Consider the following 18,999-nt stretch of genomic DNA (forward strand, 5'->3'; position numbering starts at 1 on the left):
TTGCCTCATTGGCCAACATGGCTGCTTTTCTCTCTTTGAGGTCTTCCTTTATCGCTTCTCTGCACAGCTTTGCGAACTCAGACATTAGATTATGGTTGCCTGAGGCTTGTGCCAACCAATGTTGAAGAATGACCTGGAGAGTTTCCAAAGACAGGTAATTGTTTGTGGCTTTCTCTCTCTTGGCATTCTTCATGCAGTCATGAAAGTGTTGAACCAGTCAATCGTAATCTTTCTCGAAATTTTCAAGGGCCACATCTATCCACGTAGCTGCCAAAAGTGCCAAAGAGCTCCCGGTGGGTGGTCATTCTGGGAGTTCTTTTCTTAAACTTAAACTTCACAGACCTTTCTCCCCGCTGTGTAAAGTAGAATTTTTCAAGAAGGAGACGGTTGTCTGATCCCGTTTAGAATTTTGGGACAACAGCGACATCGGTCAGGCAAAACCTACGATTGAATATGATGCGGTCAATTTCATTGTGGAACTGTCCACCGGGAGACTTCCATGTCCAGCCTTTAGAATCGGCCTTCTGGAACTGTGAGTTACTATGCATGATCTTGGTTGACATGAAAAACTCAGACAGTCTCTAACCCTGATCATTCCATTCTAGGCCATGGGTCTTAACCTGGATACTTCAGGCAACAATTTCGGTCCTATCTTGGCATTAAAATCATCAACAATGATCTTGTAGAAGGTGTGGTCGTTATAGAACTTCTCAGTTCCATATAGAACTTCTCAATTTCTTGTTCATTGTAGTTGGATATTGGTACACAGACAATACAGATAGATTCTGCCTGCAGTAATAGTTACATCTATTCAAGCTTAATCTTTTGATTCGGGTTGTTAGGCATTCAAATGAATCAAGGCTCATGGCCAAGTTCATGTTGACAAGGGCACCAACACTAACAACACCTCTTTTGTCACATGTTTCGAGGAACAATTCTTTTCCAGTATAAAAATGGAGCAATGTGATCAATAACTTCTTGTTTCGGTCAGACCAATGATGTCATACTTGATCTTCCACGCATGTACCATCATGTCCTCGATGGATGATTCCATGCCAGTGTACGTGCATTGAAAGTACATACAGGCATTTTAGTTTTTCTTTAGTCTTTCTCTGTAATATAGTGTTAGTTAAAATGACTTACAATTACTTAAAATTACATCATTTACTGTGATAATAGTTATCTGAATTCTATATTTTTTTCTAGTAGGCAAATTTTGGCTCACACTCAATGTTACCCAAATTGCTAACCACGTGGTTAAAGAATTAGAAGTTTCCGTCTACCACATTTATTCTACAGAATATGTTTCTCAGGGTACCAGCTTGCTGCAAAAGTCTAGCTTAGCCACTTATTGCACTTCAGGACAGAGGAAAGATTATGTTAACTTACCCCTTTTTTGAGGGCATATTTCACCTCTTGCTCTTGTGGTATTATTAAGATTATCTCTGCCCTAGAACTTTCTGGGAAACATAGTAATATCCCCATTGAAATTAATTACATTTAAATATATAAACAAAAATTTATTAAGTGAATCCAGCATGTGAGGTGGCAGTGGGAATGCCAACTTAAATGTCAATCTCTGTAATTGTCCAACATTAGAAAATAAAACAATAAGAGTAAACTTGGTCTCAAGCAATTAATTTGTCATAGTGGGTAAAGCCTGTGTACAGAAAACTTTGCAAGGCAATGGTGGGCAAGACTCCTCTCTAACTCTTGGTGTTTCCCCATGTCAGGGTCCTGGCCAGTCGCCCCAGGCAAATGAGTATGATCCCCTGAAGTTGCTGGACTTATTCCCTTCTGGGAGACGGAGATGGAAGGGGAGAAGCCTCTACCCTGGACTTCTGCTCACACTGGGATTCCTGAAGCTGCAGATCGCACTGAGGGGGGAGTCTGGTGTTCAAATAGTCTCCATTTATTGGCCCTTACACAGAGGTATTTATAAAGCTTTTTGCGCTGGGATTCTCCTGCAAGGCACATAGAGCACATCCCTTTGGGCTCATACAGATATCAGCTAATGATTTGCATATCCTGCTTAGGACTGCTTTATCAGTATGGGTAGGTGGTCACAGTTATGCCCCTCACCCTCAACCAGAGTGCCCATGCATGGGGAGCACAGCAGTGAGCACCAGAGTCTTTGTAAACAGGGCTGGCTCTTGTTTCAGGGCCAGGGGACTTGGTCAAAGTCTCAGGCTAGCTGCTGCTGAGACCCCAACACCCCATACATAATTACAGTGTTGATTGGAGGTCAATTTATGCCCATAAATCACAGTGTTGGACAGCATCTCTGTTTATATATGTTACATGTCTTTAGTATTTGGAACTGTATAATTATTTTTAATGAATGTTTCACTGAATCTTATATAAACTGAGGCTTTATGCTATGGGGAAGACAAGTCTCTTTTTTTTCTTTCAAATATTCTGATTTGCACATTTTGCTTATCACTCTTATCATTGTCCAATCAGACAAATTACTATTCAGATTCCAGGTTTCTTCAATAAAACTTGTGGAGCTTAAATAAGATTATAGTCTTATTCTTAGGGCATATAAGTATAGCACATAAATATAATGTCCCAAGTATCTGGAATTTAAGTGCACATGGGCTGTAGTGATATCACAGTGGGTAGGGTGTTTGCCTTACACACGGCTGGCCCTGTTTTGATTCCTCCTGTCACTGAGTCTGGCAAGCTTCCAAGAGTGTCTCACCCCCATGGCAGAGACTGGCACGCTATCCACGGCATATTTGATATGCCAAAAACAGTAATAACAAGTCTCACATTTGAGACATTACTGCTGCTTGCTCGAGAAAATCTATGAGCAACGGGATGACAGTGATACACTGATAAGTCCATAGAAGGATATTTCTAGAAGAAAAGAAAATTCTTTCTCTAGCTAGCAACTCTTTCCACTATTTTATTCTCTCTAATGACTAGAGAGCTATTCATTTTCTTCCTAGTGTAAAAATAAAAAAAGTATCCTCAGAGTCTTAAAATTTGCATCTTTAAACAGTTATGTCACAGAAAAAAACAACTAGACACTTAGCCTTAGATTTCTCTTTCCACAACACACTCACACTATGGGCAAGTTGGATCAGAAGAGAAAATTAAAAGAAATCCTCTGTTGCATCATCTATATTTGCTTTTACTAATAAGCACACTGAAATGCATGATAAAGCACTTTCATCTTGAAAGCAATTCTCCTTTTTTGTTGGTGGGAATGCGAACTGGTTCAACCATTTTGTTAAACAATATGGACATTCCTTATAAAACTAGACATTGAGATTCCATTTAATCCAGGAATACTTCATCTTGGAATATACGCTGTGTGCTCTAAAACGCAAAGCAGTTGCTATAGAAGTTGACAAAACCAAGCTCATCATTAATCTTGGAAATAAAGCACAAATGACAGGAGAGACAACAAAATATTACCACTCATTTATAATTTTCACTTCTGTTTTGCAATACTGCTCGCAGAGGATCTTGGTGTACTGAGTTTAAATGCCCTGTTTGGCTATGGCTTCCATGACCACTTCAGTCTCAACAGAATCAAAGGCCTTCTTTAAATAGATGAATGTTAGACAGAGCAGCATCTTGAACTCTCCAGAAAATTCAATGAGTTTGGTCACTGTGTGGATATGGTCAATTGTGCTGACTCCTCTTCAGAACCCAGCTTGCTCGCATGGTTGACCTTTGTCTGGTGTTCTGCCTATTCTATACAGAATAACTTGAGTAATAAACTTTTAGACAAAGGACAACAGGCAGATTGGGCGATAGTTGCCTATGTCAAGGATGTCTCACTTCTTGAACAACAGAACAGTCCTGCTGGTTTTCCAATGGGAGAGAACCTTGCATTCAGACAGGTAGCCTGTGAAGTGCTGACCCAAAGTATTGACTTGTACTGGCAACAGATTCTTCAGATGTTCGGGTCTGACCTTGTCTGGACCAGGTGCTGTACCTGTCTTTACTGACAAAATGATGTGTCGGATTTCGAAGTGAGAATTTGGGGAATGAAATATCCATCCTGCAGAATTTGGTATATGGGCAGGTGGATGTGGCTTTCAGAGGTCCAAGTAGATGTTCTTAATTATCTTCTCCATTGCCTTTCTGGTAGATGTGATAGATCCATCAGGACATGGGGGGGGGGCAATCATCTTGGTCTTGTAGTTGGCGAAGGACAGGTGAGTGTTGCGAATACTTTATTACTTTATTTCTGTATTACACATTCACCACCAACATCTCACCATACTACAAGGAAGTCATTATTGTCGTAAAGAGGGTTTCGGCAGGGGCATACCATATCACTGAAATTCTGCAGTGCCACCCTCGAGAACGTCATTCAAAAATTGGAATGGAAGGAATGGGTGTGAAGTTAGATGATGGGCAACTATACCACCTCCGCCTTGCTGAATGACATCGTTATCATAACACCAGACATTAGCCAAGTGGCACAAAGGCCGTCCAACTTGGACTGCATGTGTGGAAAGGATGGACTGCCGCTGAATATAACAAAACAGTGTTCATGAAAAACGAACTAGAACCTGACGTTCCATTTGCTCTCAATGGAACGAACATCTCCGAATGCAGCAGCTATGGGTACCTGTGTCGAGAACTCAACATGAGGAATGACGTTATTCATTGAAGCATGGAACGCCTTCAAGAGTGTTGAAGAAGTGTGTCCGGCTCTGGGCACATCTTTTCAATTCCACCTTTCTTCCTGCACTAACATAAGACTCGAGATCTGAGCCCTACGAAAACAGGATGATAACACTATTAGGGTATCCCAAAGAGGAATTGATATAAAAAAATCAACGGGATTACAAGTGGCACAAGTTATACAAGTGATTTTTTGCAAACATTAATGCTCATATAATGTTAAAAGCCCCCCTGAGTAAAACAGATAAATGCCAATAGTTTCAATAATTATATCTGAGGAGATAATGTCAGATAACATAGAAGAGAAATGCAGTGTCTTGCAATTTTAAGTACTTAAAAATGGCATATTTGGCTAATACAGCACTATTTATGACTGTTTTTCTACTGATCTAGGAATCTACCAGTATTCCAATCAAAACCCTATAGAACTTTATAGAGGTTGCTTTGGGCCACACTGAAGGTGTTCAGGGCTTATTTCTGGCTCTGAAATCACTCCTAGCATGCAGGAGATCATATGGAATGTAGACTAATGAGCCCAGTTCTATTGCATGCAAGAAAAGAGCCTTCTCACCATTCAATCCCTCTTGCTGTCTTGGGGCACTTTTATCTCTAATATTTTGAAAAAAAATTAAACACATATTTCTTGATCGAGGTTCTCTCTACTCTTGTAATATAATATATATTATATGTGTATATAGTAAAGAGAAAAAACTTTCATCCCCTCTAAATTGCACTGTGCAATGTTTTGTTTATAATACTTGAATTCATTTTCAGGATATGTGATGTGATTGGATTGGGGTGATTTTTTTGTAAGATTGTTAAATTTGAAACTCCTGAATAATTTCTATTAATTTCTATGTCATTTCATGAAAGCAGTATGAAGATTGTACAGGATTTCATTCTTTCTGTCCAGGCACCAAATGGCCTCTTGTACATCAGGGTATGAGGCCTGGATAACCTACATCACTAAAGCAGGCACATCTCTGGCCTTTGCAATGATCTTCCAGACTCCTGTTCCCTGGGACACAGTTTAGGGTCCCAAATATGCCAAAAAATAGATCGGTCAATTTGCTGTGGGACTAAAAGAAAGTAACTCACCTCTTCTGTGGCCAAATGTCTGTATTCATATATAAGGATAATGAAAGCAGCTTTTATGTTATGTGCATAGAAAGTGTGCACATAAGGATTATCTTGATTCTCTACTTTTAAATTAAAGCCTTCTCCAAGAAAAAGTTTAAGAAGGTCAACCTAGTTACAATTCTAGTATAAATTTTTTCATTGGAATTTATGAAATATCCAGGTCTTAAATATTTCTAAGAAAATGGTGGAGGGCCTATTTTTTTTAATTGAATCACCATGAGAACAGTTACAAAGTTTTATAGTCTAAGTCTTTCTCATATAATGATCAAACACCCATCTCCTCACTAGTGCACACACTCCACCACCACAAACCCCAGTATACCCCCATCTCAACCCTCCCTGCCTATGTGGCAGATGATTTCCACCCTGCTCTCTCTCTGCTTTGATCACATTCAATATTCGAGAAAGATTTTTTATCCACCATTGTTATTTGGAATTTCCCCCAAGAAATATACCTCCGGAAAGGTATCATTAGATAATTTGTTTTCTATTGCTGATATAAAGAGCATTTTGGATTTCTGGTATTTTAGTCATAAGTCTGGCGGGATTTCTGCCGAAAGCTGCTGGGTTAAAAGATTGTTTTGTGTGTCTCTGGGATCATGGTTGCTCAGGAGCCAGGAGCTGTTCATGGACAGCAACTTGGGGCCTTGTTGGGGTCGGAGAGGAGCTGGTTCCACCCCCGGATGTCTTGAGGGTGGAGGGCCTATTTCTCAGTCAGAAAGCCGGCACTTAGTTCCTTGTTCCAGTTAGCTACGCTCCATTGTGTCACTGAATGTTCAAAGACACTGACATGGATGGTAGCCCAACCAGAAATGCTTAATAATGTTTGTGTGTTGCTTTTATGTCATGCATTAGAGTTGGCATACTAATAACAATGTTCTTCTTGCACCCTGGTGTTCCAAGAGCATCTTCTTAAGGTGCCATAAAACAAATCCAGACATCCAATTCTCATATAAATTTAAATTCTGCACTCATAGAACAAATTATTTTTTTCAGACTTCTCAGGCCAACCAGTTGAAAAAAACTCCACAACCATTATTTTTCCAGCTGGGAGTAACCACTATTATAGAAACATTCATTCTACACATAGAATCTTTAAGAAATACCAAGTTGAATTTCTTTTGTGCCTCAGGAATATAAATGAGTCAGTAGTCTCACTCTGAGGATAAGAGAGTCTCTGATATGATATCAATCTTTGATGAGAACACTAGAGAAAGCAGGAAGGACACTGGAAATTTTTCAGTAAATCATGCTGTTGAATAAGCCTTTCAACAACTCTTGTAGTAAATGTTCCTTTTCAGCATAACTACTTGGAAGTGTATTATTACTTCATTAAGCAGTTCCACAAAAATATCTTGAGGGTTTATGGTATGGGTGATGAGAGGAATTAATGAATCAAATATTTCACTTTGGGCTCTCCCTTTAATCTTTTGGGAATTATACATGTGGCCACAAAGATTTGAGGTTTTTTTTTTAAAATTAATTTTGAAGCTTAAATGAAGTGTGAAGCTTCATTTATCAGGCTCTTTTACGTTCATAATAGTATACCAAATATCAAGGCTTAAGAGTTCATGTACACTGGATAAATAGAAAATTCTTCATTTTCTGGCAAAATCTTCTATTCATGTTCTGTGTCTGAAAGACAGTGTCTTCAGCGCCTGTGTTCTGCCATCTTCTGCTCTGTTTCTAGGCTTCTGGCCTTCTCATCTCTCCCTAAGTGAATAAACAGGATATCATCTTCCAAGTCTTAAATTTTGAGCCTTTGATCTTTTATATCCTTAGAAATCACTAGACATTTGAATTCAGATAATTTAGGAGACTTTTGGGGCCACGCGCAGCAATGCTCAAGGCTTCTTCTCAGATTTGAGTTCAGCGTTCACTCCTGGGAACCACGTGGAGTGCAGGGGATCTTAGCTGGGTCACCCACACACACAAAGGTGCCTTACCGCTATACTATCCCTTCACCCTATTTTAGTATATTTTTATTCACTTAGTTTGTCACTGATTGAACACAGAATGTACATTCATTGGAAATTTATTTCTGAATGTAAGGTATGTAACTGAATATCTGCTCTGTGCTGGTGAAGTATATTTTGAGGATCACAAGCTTCTGGTACACTCATAACAGAGACATGATATCAGAGCTACATAGAGAACTTGTCTCACATTTCAGGCTTGAGCAACTCAGAACAAAGTATTCCTCAAAGTAACTCAAGGGTGCCACCTGTAATATTCCAGTCAGTATAATTACTTTGTGTGCTCATCACTTTAAAGATATCCAAACAAATATGTTCTCTTTTTTAACAACTGATGATAAGGTATACAATAAAATTATCAGGTAGTCATAATAAATTAGAATTCAGATAGTTTCCACTAGTATTATTGTGATTTAACATCACTGTACCACTGACACTGTCATCCCATTGCTCATCGTTTTGCTCGGAGGGCAACAGTAACATCTCCATTAAGAGATTTGTTACTGTTTCTGCCATATTGAATACACCATGGGTAGCTTGCCAGGCTCCACCATGCAAGCGAGGTACTCTCCATAGCTTGCCAGGCTCTCAGATAGTGGCAGAGGAATTGAACCAGGGTCGGCTGTATGCAAGGCAAATGCCTTACAAGCTAATTATAATTATTTAATTAATAGAATTATTACATATAATTCTTACACATAGACAATATTTAGGATGTGAATCCACATATTCTGTTTTGCTTGCAACATCTCCCACTTATTTATTTTCTTCGAAAGACAGTGTCTGAGGTTTATCTTCAGTTTCACTACTCTCATGTCCTCCACTCAGATCCTAGGAAACTAACCTACTAATTCTCTCCTCAGTGAACAAAGAAGAAATCTTCTTCCAACCTTTAAAATTTGAGTCTATGCAATCTTATGTTTCTAGATAGAATTATCTAGACATGTAGGCTTAGATTTCTCTTGCCATACCACACTCATATCTGGAATGAGAAAGTTAAGTGAAGAGTTAAGTAGAGTTCTGAGCCAATTTTTTTGCATGTAGCTGTCCAGTTTTGATAGAAGCATTCGTTAAATAGAATTTCTTTGCTCCATTTCACATTTCTTTCTCCCTTATCAAAGATTAGATCATCATATATGTGAGGGTGTGTGTCAGGATGTTCAATTCTGTTCTATTGGTCTGCATCTCTGCTTTTGTTTGTTTCAGTACCATGACGTTTTAACTATTGCCGCTTTGTATTAGAGTTTGAGGTTGGGGAATGTGATACCTCACATCTTCTTTATCCCCAGAATTGCTTTGGCCAGTCATGGTTTTTTTTATACCAAATGAATTTCAGGAGTGTTTGCTCCATTTCTTTGAGGAATGTCATGGGTTTCCATAAGGTTGCATTGAATTTGTATAATGATTTTGGGAGCATTGGCATTTTGACCATGTAGTTCTCCCAATCCATGAGCAGGGGATTTATTTCCATTTCCTCATGTCCTCTTTTATTTCTTTAAATAGTGTTTTGTAGTTTTATTTATAGAGGGTACTTTACCTTCTTTGTTAAGCTAATTCGAGGTACTTGATTTTTTTGGGCTATGATTCTGAAGGGGATTGCTTTTTTATATCACTTTCTTCTCTCTGATCATTTGCATATAAGAAGGCCATGGACTTTTGGGCACTATAGCCTGCAATTTGGCTATACAAGACTATTGTTTCTAGAAGTTTCTTGGTAGAGGTTTTAGGATTTTCTGTATATAGTATAGTATCATCTGTGAATAGTGAGAGCTTAATTTCTTCCTTTCCTACCTGAACGTCTTTACTATCTTTTCTTGTGCAATTGCTATTGCAAGTACTTCCAATACTATATTGAACAGAAGTGGTCAGAGTGGGTATCCTTGTCTCATCCTTGATCTTAGAGGGAAGGCTCTTAGCTTTTCCTTCTTGAGAATGATACTTGTCATAGGCTTGTAGTATATGACTTTAAGTTTAATGAGGAAAGTCCCTTCTATATCCACGTTGGTGAGGGTTTTCATCATAAACGGGTGCTGGATCTTGTCAAACACTTTCTCTGCATCTCATGATATTATTATATGGTTTTATCTTTTCATTTATTGATGTGATGGATTATGTTGATTGATTTCTGAATTTTAAACCATACTTGCATCCCTGGAAGTATTCAATTTCGTCGTGGTGTATGAAATTTTTGATGAGTTGTTAGATTCTATTTGCTAATATTTTGTTGAAGATCCTTGCATCCATGTTCATCAGAAATATCGACCTGTAGTTTTCTTTTCCTGTGGTGTCTTTGTTTACTCTTGATATTAGGGAGATATGTTTGGGAGAGCCTGTTTCTTCAATTTCCTGCAAAAGCTTGAGAACTTGCAATAGTTCCTTTTTAAATGTTTGGAAGTATTTGCTAGAGCAACTATCTGGGCATGGGCTTCTGTTTTGGGAAGATTTTTGATTACTATTTAATTTCTTTGATATTAATAGGTCTATTCAGGTATTGCAGATCTTTTTGGTTCTACTTTGGGAGATGACAGGAATCTAGAAATTTATCCATTTTTTTCTATGTTCACTTGTTTGCTGGCATAGAGTCTTTCGAAGTAGTCTCTGATAAACTTTTGAATTTCTTTGGTTTCTCTTGTGATGTCCCCCCTTTTTTTTACTAACCAGTTTGAGATAATTTAATTATTCAGTAGTCAATAAGCAGTAAAACCAAGCAATAAAAAAGTATTGATTATAAATGGGTATTGTAGCAAACCAAAAAATATAGACGTTTTATAAATAAGAGAAAGAAGAAAGAATTCCTCTTGCTTTTTTTCTCCACAGAAATTGTGTCTAAGTATAGCAGACAGTGAGATTGTTTTGATTTCCAAAATATTTTCAATTAATTACTAAAAAGCGGTAGAACTTTATTCATAGACATAACATCACTACATTGCAAACCTTCATAAAATAATAAATTTTAACAATGAGGAGTAAATTATTAATAAACAGTTGTTGAGTAACTGTGTAGCTGAAGTGTCACATTCATAGAACTATAAAGAAATTCGAGCATCCTGAATCTCCTGCCAAAAAAAAAGAACACAACAAAGAATACCTATCAAACTTATATATTTAGAACTAGAATATAGCTGAGAGGATTATTCTGCATACTTTGCATGCAGTAGACTCACTTTAATTTTAGCACAATAGGGTCCCCCAAGGACTACTAGAAGCAACCCCCAATAACATGCCTGGAAAACACACACCAACACAAACACACATGCATACATGCATTTAAATCTTATGAAGCTGTATATAAGTACTAATTTTTTTTAAATACGTGAAAAGGTTGCATTTAACAATATCTCTTCTGTGTGTATCTATAAGGAATTGCATAACAGTCTTCAGTAAATACATTGCAGGGAGAAAAGACAAATCCATAGACTAGATAGTATCCAAGAAATATCAATTAATTTCCATTGTTAGAACTCTTTGAATCTTGATTAGAAAAAATCAGTTGTAAAACACTTTATGAGAAAATATGGAAATTTTAATTCTGATCAAATATTTGATTATACAATTAAAATAATGGCAATTTTAAGATATGTTAATAATACAGTGAATCAGCTTAAATAAATGTTCTTACCATTTAGCAATGTCCAATCAAATATTAATCAAATAATATGGGTTGTGATTGCCTTTTTTTGAATTGATGTTTTATCGAGCTGCAGTAGAGTACAGGATTTAAGATGCATAGTTTGCATGTGGTCAGCACTGTTATAATTCCCGGCATCACATGGTCCCCTGAGAGTAAGCAGTGCAGCACAGGAGGTCCCTAAGCATTGTTAGATTGGACCATAAACTAAAGCATCAGAGTGTGAGCAGGATCACATTTGGGGCCCTCACAGTGAATTCCCACTTCAGCTGGCCAAGAATAGCCAAGATATGTGCCAAAGAGAAAATACAGTGAGAAGGGTGAGAGCTTTGCACAGGATCAACCCATGTTTGATTTTTGTCATCCTTATGATCCTCTGAACCGTGAAGCAGTAACTCCAAAATTTTGAGCACTGAAAAGTGTGATCTAAACAAAACAAAAATGAAGTCTGAAGGATTCCTTGGTATCATAAAAATGGCATGGAAAAATCCCATCCCCAAAAAAGTGAGGTTCAAGAAAGAGATTAGGCACATGAATAAAAGATGTTTTGCCACATGGTGACATTTATCAAAGGTAAGATTATTATATTTTTTTCTATTTTGTTGGGCTTTCCAAGCAGCAAAGAGTGCAGGAGACACTCATTTTTAAACTTAGTAAACAGCACTGGACAATCCAACATTAAGGCCTCAAAATGTGGGACTATTTAACCTAAGTCGTAGAGACCCCAAGGTTCACCCAGATAGTGTTTGTGGACCACCACAGCCAAATAAATGATGCTCAAAGGCATCCATATTTACAGTCAGAGATGCTCAGGAGGTCATGCAATATTTTGTTAGGAACATTCCATAAATTGCTGTCTTTTTATTATTCTATCAATGCAGGTCAATCTAATGAATAATGGAAAGCAATTCACAAAAGCAAATTTAATGCCTAATAAACACACATATCAAAGTCAAAATAACCAGTAAGGTATAAAGTACAAGCATTCCTCAAACAGATTAAAATTTTAACTAATGAAATCAGCAAATATTATTAACTTTAGGAGTTACTCAAATATTACTAGAGAATTGTACATCTGATTACTTTGTAGAAAATATGTTTATAAAATATTTCACTCAAAATATTCTTTTTTAAATATAATTTATTAAAAAATTTTTTAATTGAATCACCATGTAGAATGTTACAAAGCTTTCAGGCTTAAGTTTCAGTTACATAATGCTCGAACACCCATCCCTTCACCAGTGCATATATTCCACCACCAAGAACCACGATAAACCTCTCACCTGCCCCCCGCCCCCCAGCCCCCCACCCCGCCTGTGTAGCTGATAAATTTCACTTTACTTTCTCTTTACTTTGATTACATACAAACAAAAAATCTCACTATTATTGTTTGGAGTTCCCCCCTCCAGAGTCGAACCTGCTTGAAAGGAAGCATTTGATAATTTGTTTTCCATTGCTGAGAATGAAGAGATTTGAGGCTGTGTGGCCACAGTAGCGGCCTCGAGGTTCTAGATTTCTGTATTTTAGTATTTTTGTGACTAAATTCAGAGGGCTTTCTGCCAGAGGTTTCATCATTGTTAGCTCTTACCTCTCTGCTACTTTATTTTCCACATATGAGTGCAATCTTTCTGTGTCTGTCCCATTCTTTCTGACTCATTTCACTCAACATGATACTTTCCATGTTGATCCACTTATATGCAAATTTCATGACTTCATACTTTCTAACAGCTGCATAGTATTCCATTGTGTAGATGTACCAAAGTTTTTTTAGCAAGTCATCTGTTCTCAGGCATTTGTTTTTTTTTCCAGATTCTGGCTATTGTAAACTGTGCTGCAATGAACATACAGGTGCAGATGTCATTTTGGCTATACTTTTTAGCTTCTCCGGAGTATATTCCCAGGAGTGGTATTGCTGTGTCAAATGGGAGCTCGATTTCTAATTTTATGAGAAGTGATCATATTGTTTTCCAAAAGGGCTGAACCAGTCGGCATTCCCATCAGCAGTGTAGGAGGGCTCCTTTCTAAACACAAGCATGCCAACAGCAGTTGTTTTTGTTTTTTTGGATAGGAGCCATTCTCTGTGGTGTGAGGTGATATCTCATAGTTGTTTTGATCTGAATCTCCCTGATGATTAGTGATGAAGAGCATTTTTTCATGTGCCTTTTAGCCATTCATATTTCCTCCTTGAGAAAGTTTCTGTTCATTTCTTCACCCCATTTTTTGATGGGGTTGGATGTTTTCTTCTTGTAGAGGTCAACCAGTGCCTTGTATACCCTTGACATCAACTCCTTATCAGATGGATATTTGGTGCATATCCTTTCCCAATCTGTAGATTGACTTTGTATTCGGGTCACTGTATCTTTTGTGGTGCAGAAGATTCTAAGTTTAATATAGTCCCATTTGTTTATTTCTGTTTCTAATTGATTGCTCAGATCTGTGTCATCTTTGAAGTTACCCTTGGCTTCATTATCGTGGAGAATTTTTCAGACCTTGTCTTCAATTTCTCTTATGGTTTGTGGTCTGATGTTGAGGTCTTTAATCCATTTTGATCTGACTTTTGTGCATGGTGTTAGGTGGAGGTCTAAGCCCATTGTTTTGCATGTGGCTGTCCAATTTTGCCAGCACCATTTGTTGAAGATGCTTTCCTTGCTCCACTTCACATCTCTTGCTCCCTTATCAAAGATCAGATGATCATATATTTGGGGTTGCATGTAGAGATATTCCACCCTGTTCCATTGATAAGCAGCTCTGCCTTTGTTCCAGTACCATGCTGTTTTAATTGTTACCACTTTGTAGTAAAGTTTGAAGTTGGGGAGGGTGATGCTTCCCATTGTCTTTTTCCCAAGAATTGCTTTAGCTATTTGTGGGCGTTTATTGTTCCATATGAATTTTAGGAGTGTTTGATCAATTTCTTTGAAGAATTTCATGGGTATCCTTATAGGGATCGCATTGAATCTGTATAGTTCTTTGGGGAATATTGCCATTTTGACAATGTTAAATCTTTCTATCCATGAACAGGGATTATATTTCCATTTTCTCGTGTCCTCCTTAATTTTGTTGAGTAGAGTTTTGTAGTTGTCCTTGTAGAGATCCTTTAGTTCCTTAGATAGGCTGATTCCTAGGTACTTGGTCTTCTGGGGCACAATTGTGAATGGGATTTTTTTTAATGTCACTTTCCTCTGACTAGCTATTTGCGTATAGGAAGGCCATGGATTTTTGGGTATTGATTTTATAGCCTGCTACTTTGCTATACGAGTCTATTGTTTCTAGGAGTTTCTTAGTGGAAGTTTTAGGATTCTCTAGGTATAGAATCATGTCATCTGCAAATAGCGAGAGCTCGATTTCTTCCTTTCCTATCTGTATACCCTTAATGTCTTTTTCTTGCCTAATTGCTATTGCAAGTACATCCAGTACTATGTTGAACAGAAGTGGTGAGAGTGGGCATCCTTGTCTTGTCCCTGATCTTAGAGGGAAGGTCCTTAGTGTTTCTACACTGAGGATAATGCTTGCCATGGGTTTGTGGTAGATGGCTTTGACTGTCTTGAAGAAAGCTCCTTCTATGCCTATTTTGGTGAGAGTTTTCTTCATAAATGGGTGTTGGATCTTGTCAAATGCTTTATCTGCATCTATTTAAATGATCACATAGTTTTTACTTTTACTTTTGTTGATATGATGGATTATGTTGTTTGATTTCAAAATGTTAAACCATCCTTGCATCACCGGGATGAATCCTACTTGATCATGATGTATGATTTTTTTTATGAGTTGTGGATTCTTTTTGCTAGTATTTTGTTGAGAATCTTTGCATCCGTATTCATCAGGGATAATGGGCTGTAGTTTTCTTTGTTAGTGATATCTTTGTTTGCTTTTGGTATTAGGGAGACATGAGCTTCATAGAAACTGTTTGGTAGAGTCCCTGTTTCTTCAATTTCCTTGAATAACTTGAAAAGAATTGGCAACAGGTCCTCTTAAAATATTTGGAAGAATTCGCTAGTGAATCCATCCAAGCCTGGGCTTTTGTTTTTGGGAAGATATTTGATAACAGTTTCAATTTCCTTGATATTGATGGGTCTATTCAGGTATTCCAAGTCATCTCGATTCAGTTTTGGGAGATTGTAGGAATCAAGGAATTTGTCTATTTCTTTTAGCTTCTCCTGTTTCATGGCATAGAGATTTTCAAAGTAATCTCTAACAATCTTTTGAATTTCATTGGTTTCTGTTGTGATATCCCTCTTTTCATTTCTGAATCAGTTTATTAGGGTTCTCTCTCTTTCTTTCTTTGTGAGTCTTGCTAGCGGTTTATCAATCTTGTTTATTTTATCAAACAACCAGCGCTTTGTTTCTTTGATCTGTTGGATTCTCTTTCGGGTTTCCCCATATTTAATTTCTGCTCTAAGTCTTATTATTTATTTCCTTTGGTCTGGCTTGGGTTCCTTGGGTTCCTTGGGTTCCAGAAATCTATGTTGTTAGTTACTAGTATGGCCATCCCACCTTTTGTTGAGGGTGCTGTTTGCTTGTAGGATTGTTTTCCATCCTTTGACTTTGAGCCTTTGTTTGCTCTGACTGTTCATGTGTGTTTCTTGAAGGCAGAAGAAAGTTGGGTTTACTTTCCAAATCATTTTTGCTACTCTGTGTCTCTTGATTGGTGCATTTAGACCATTGACATTGAGAGAGATTATTGTCATGGGATTATGTGCCATCTTTCTGTAGGATTTGTTGTTCTTGTTAGAGTTTTTCTTTGTCTTACAGCAGCCCCTTTAGACCTTCTTTTAGGTTTGGTTTTGAGTCTATGAAGTTCCTGAGTTGTTGTTTATCTGAGAAATAGTGTACGGCTCCTTCGAGTTTAAGTGAGAGTTTAGCCTGATAGAGTAATCTTGGTGAGATGTTCATTTCGTTGATCTTTTTCAAGAGATCCCACCACTGACTTCGGGCTTGGAGGGTTACTTCTGATAGGTCTGCTGTAAATCTAATGGGTGATCCTTTGTATGTTTGTATGTGATTTCTTTCTTTGACCTTGCTGCTTGCAGTATTGTGTCTCTATCTATGGCATCCATCATTGTGACTATGATATGCCTTGGAGTTTTTTTGTTGGGGTCCCTTTTAGTTGGCACCCTTCGCGCTCCTTGGATCTGGATATCTGCATTATCCATCTCTGGGAATTTCTTAGGAATGATGTTTTTAACTGTGTTTTTTTCACTGGGATTAGTTCCCTGTGCTTCTGGTACTCCCATGATTCTTATGTTGTTTTATTTGAGGTCATCATCTAGGATTCTGATTCGCCCTAGAATCATCTTGAGGTCTTTTGCCATTATTTGTTGTTGTTTGTAAGCTTTGTGCAGCTCATATTCAAGCTCACTGATTCTGTCTTCTGCTGTAGTCATTCTACTGTTGAGGGCTACTACTGAGCTTTTTACTTCATCTACCAATTCCTTTAATTGTGTGACTTCTGTTTGTAGCTGTGAAATTTCTGCTCTCATTTCTTCCTGTATTTTCCTGGTGGTCTGTTCCAAGGCTGTGTTCATATCCTCCCTTAGTTTATTGATTGTCCGTTCCATGGTTGTATTCAAATCCTCCCTTAGTTTATTGGTTATCCGTTCCATGGTTGCTTTGAGTTCCTCGAACATCTTCACAATTTCTTCTCTGAATTCTTTATCTGAGAGGAGGTTGTATTTGTGGGTGACCTCTATTGAGGTTTCTGGAATCTCTTCATTTTCTCTTTGTCGTGTGTTTTTTCGATGTTTCTTCATATTGTTATGGAACAATAGAGTTGAAAGCTCCTGATTCTATATCACTATTCCTCATGCTCCAGGAGGGGATTCTAAGTGAGCTAAATGGATAATGGTAATCGTTTCCCCCTTCTGTAATAGTTCCTTACATTAGTGCAATCTTCCTAGTTTATGCAGGCCTTCAGTCAAGGCTTGAGGCTATGATCTGTTTATAAGAACTTTGTGTACTTTCTTGTGTTGCTGACACTTTTTCTGGAATTAGGAAGTGTTAATGGCTTATTGGTGTATAATGATTGAGATGATCAGCTTATTCTTCAAATACATAGATCATAGAGATTTGTGACCTAAGTGTGCAGTATAGGAGAGGGGGGAAAATAACTGCGGCCGCCTCAGAGGCCTGTGCTCCCAAATGTGGCCAACGCCCCCATTTGAAGCCACGCCCCCTGATGTAGAGGACACTCCCCCACCAGCCAATGGGCTGGACCCCAGGATTATTCTGGGAGGGGAGTGGTTGACTAGAACGGCAGGCACAGAGGCAGGTGGCTTGGGGACCGGGACCCCCGCCCTGGCAGTCCCCCAGGCTGGCTGGAGCAGCTTGAGAGTTCTTTCAGAAGGGCGGGAAGAAGAGAGTGTGATCTGCAGTCGGGGTTACCCGTCGAAGAGGAGTAGTCGACGAGTACAAAGTGCAAAGAGGCAGGCAGCCTGAGGACCCCCAGCTGGCAGTCCCCCAGGCTGGGCGGAGCCGACATGAGAATTCTTTCAGAGGGGCAGGAAGAAGAGAGCACAATCTAGAGTCCAAGTTACCTGGCAAAGGGGAGTGATTGAGTAGAATGGCACGCACAGAGGCAGGCAGCCCGAGGACCCGGACCCCCACCCTGGCAGTCCCCGATGTCCCCCTCTTTATTTCGGATTTGGTTTATTAGGGTTCTCTCTCATTGTGAGCCTTTCTAGTGGTTGATCAATCTTGTTTATTTTATCAAAGAGCCAGCTCTTGGTTTCATTGATCTTTCGGATTGTTTTTTGGGTTACCATGTCATTCATTTCTGCTCTCAGAGTTGTTATTGCTTTCCTTCTGCCTGGTTTGTGCTCTTTGTGTTGGTCCTTTTCTACGATCTTGAGGTGTGAAGTCATGTTGTCTATGTAGGCCCTTTCTTCCTTCTTGAGGAATGCTTTCAGAGCAATAAATTTTGCCCTTAACAAGATTTTAGCTGCATCCCATAGGTTCTGGTAACTCTTATCTTCATTCTCATTTGTTTCCAGGTATCTTTTGATTTATTTCTTGATTTCTGTCCAAACCCAGTCAGTTTCAACAATGAGGTGTTTAATTTCCAGATGTTTTATTTGGTTCTTCGTGTCTGTTCATGAATAACTTCTATTTTCAGTGCATCATGGTCTAAAAAGATAGCTGATACAATTTCTATCTAGGTGATTCTATTGAGGTATGTTTTGTGACCCAGCACGTGGTCTATTTTGGAGAATGTTCCCTGTGCACTGGAAAAAAATGTGTATTCTTTCTTTTTGGGATGCAAAGAACTGTATGGAAGTATTAGCATTCTCTTTTTTATCTATTCCTTCAAAGCCATTGTTTCCTTGCTGAGTTTTAATCTTGTTGATCTATAAGAGGTGATAGGGCAGAGTTGAAGTCTCTGACACCTATTGTGTTACTAGCAATGTTGTCCTTAAAATCTGTTAGCGGGTGTTTTACATATTTAGCTGGTCCCTCATTAGGTGCCTACACTTTTAGGAATGTTATTACTTCCTGCTGTATATATCCCTTAATTAGTAAAAATGGTCTTCACTGTCCCTTTCTAATCTTTTTAAACTAAAATCGATGTTATCTGATACTAGAATGGCCACTCCAGCTTTTTGAGGGACTTGT

The 18,999-nt window shown here is 38.3% G+C and overlaps 1 protein-coding gene across 1 annotated transcript in view; it reads right to left on the minus strand.

Moving 5' to 3' along the window:
* The window catches only part of LOC129402473 (hyaluronidase PH-20-like), a 50,652-nt gene extending 32,401 nt beyond the window's left edge, over nt 1–18,251 (minus strand). Inside the window, exons 1-2 of the mRNA XM_055129185.1 lie at nt 18,150–18,251; nt 4,388–4,493 (exon numbers count right to left, since the gene is read on the minus strand). Coding sequence (XP_054985160.1) covers nt 4,388–4,493; nt 18,150–18,251 — 208 coding nt within the window. The remainder of the gene's footprint in view (nt 1–4,387; nt 4,494–18,149) is intronic.
* Nucleotides 18,252–18,999: the final 748 nt, after the last annotated feature.

This window comes from Sorex araneus, chromosome 1 (genome assembly GCF_027595985.1).
Source record: "Sorex araneus isolate mSorAra2 chromosome 1, mSorAra2.pri, whole genome shotgun sequence".
In the NCBI taxonomy this organism is placed as follows: Eukaryota; Metazoa; Chordata; class Mammalia; order Eulipotyphla; family Soricidae; genus Sorex; species Sorex araneus.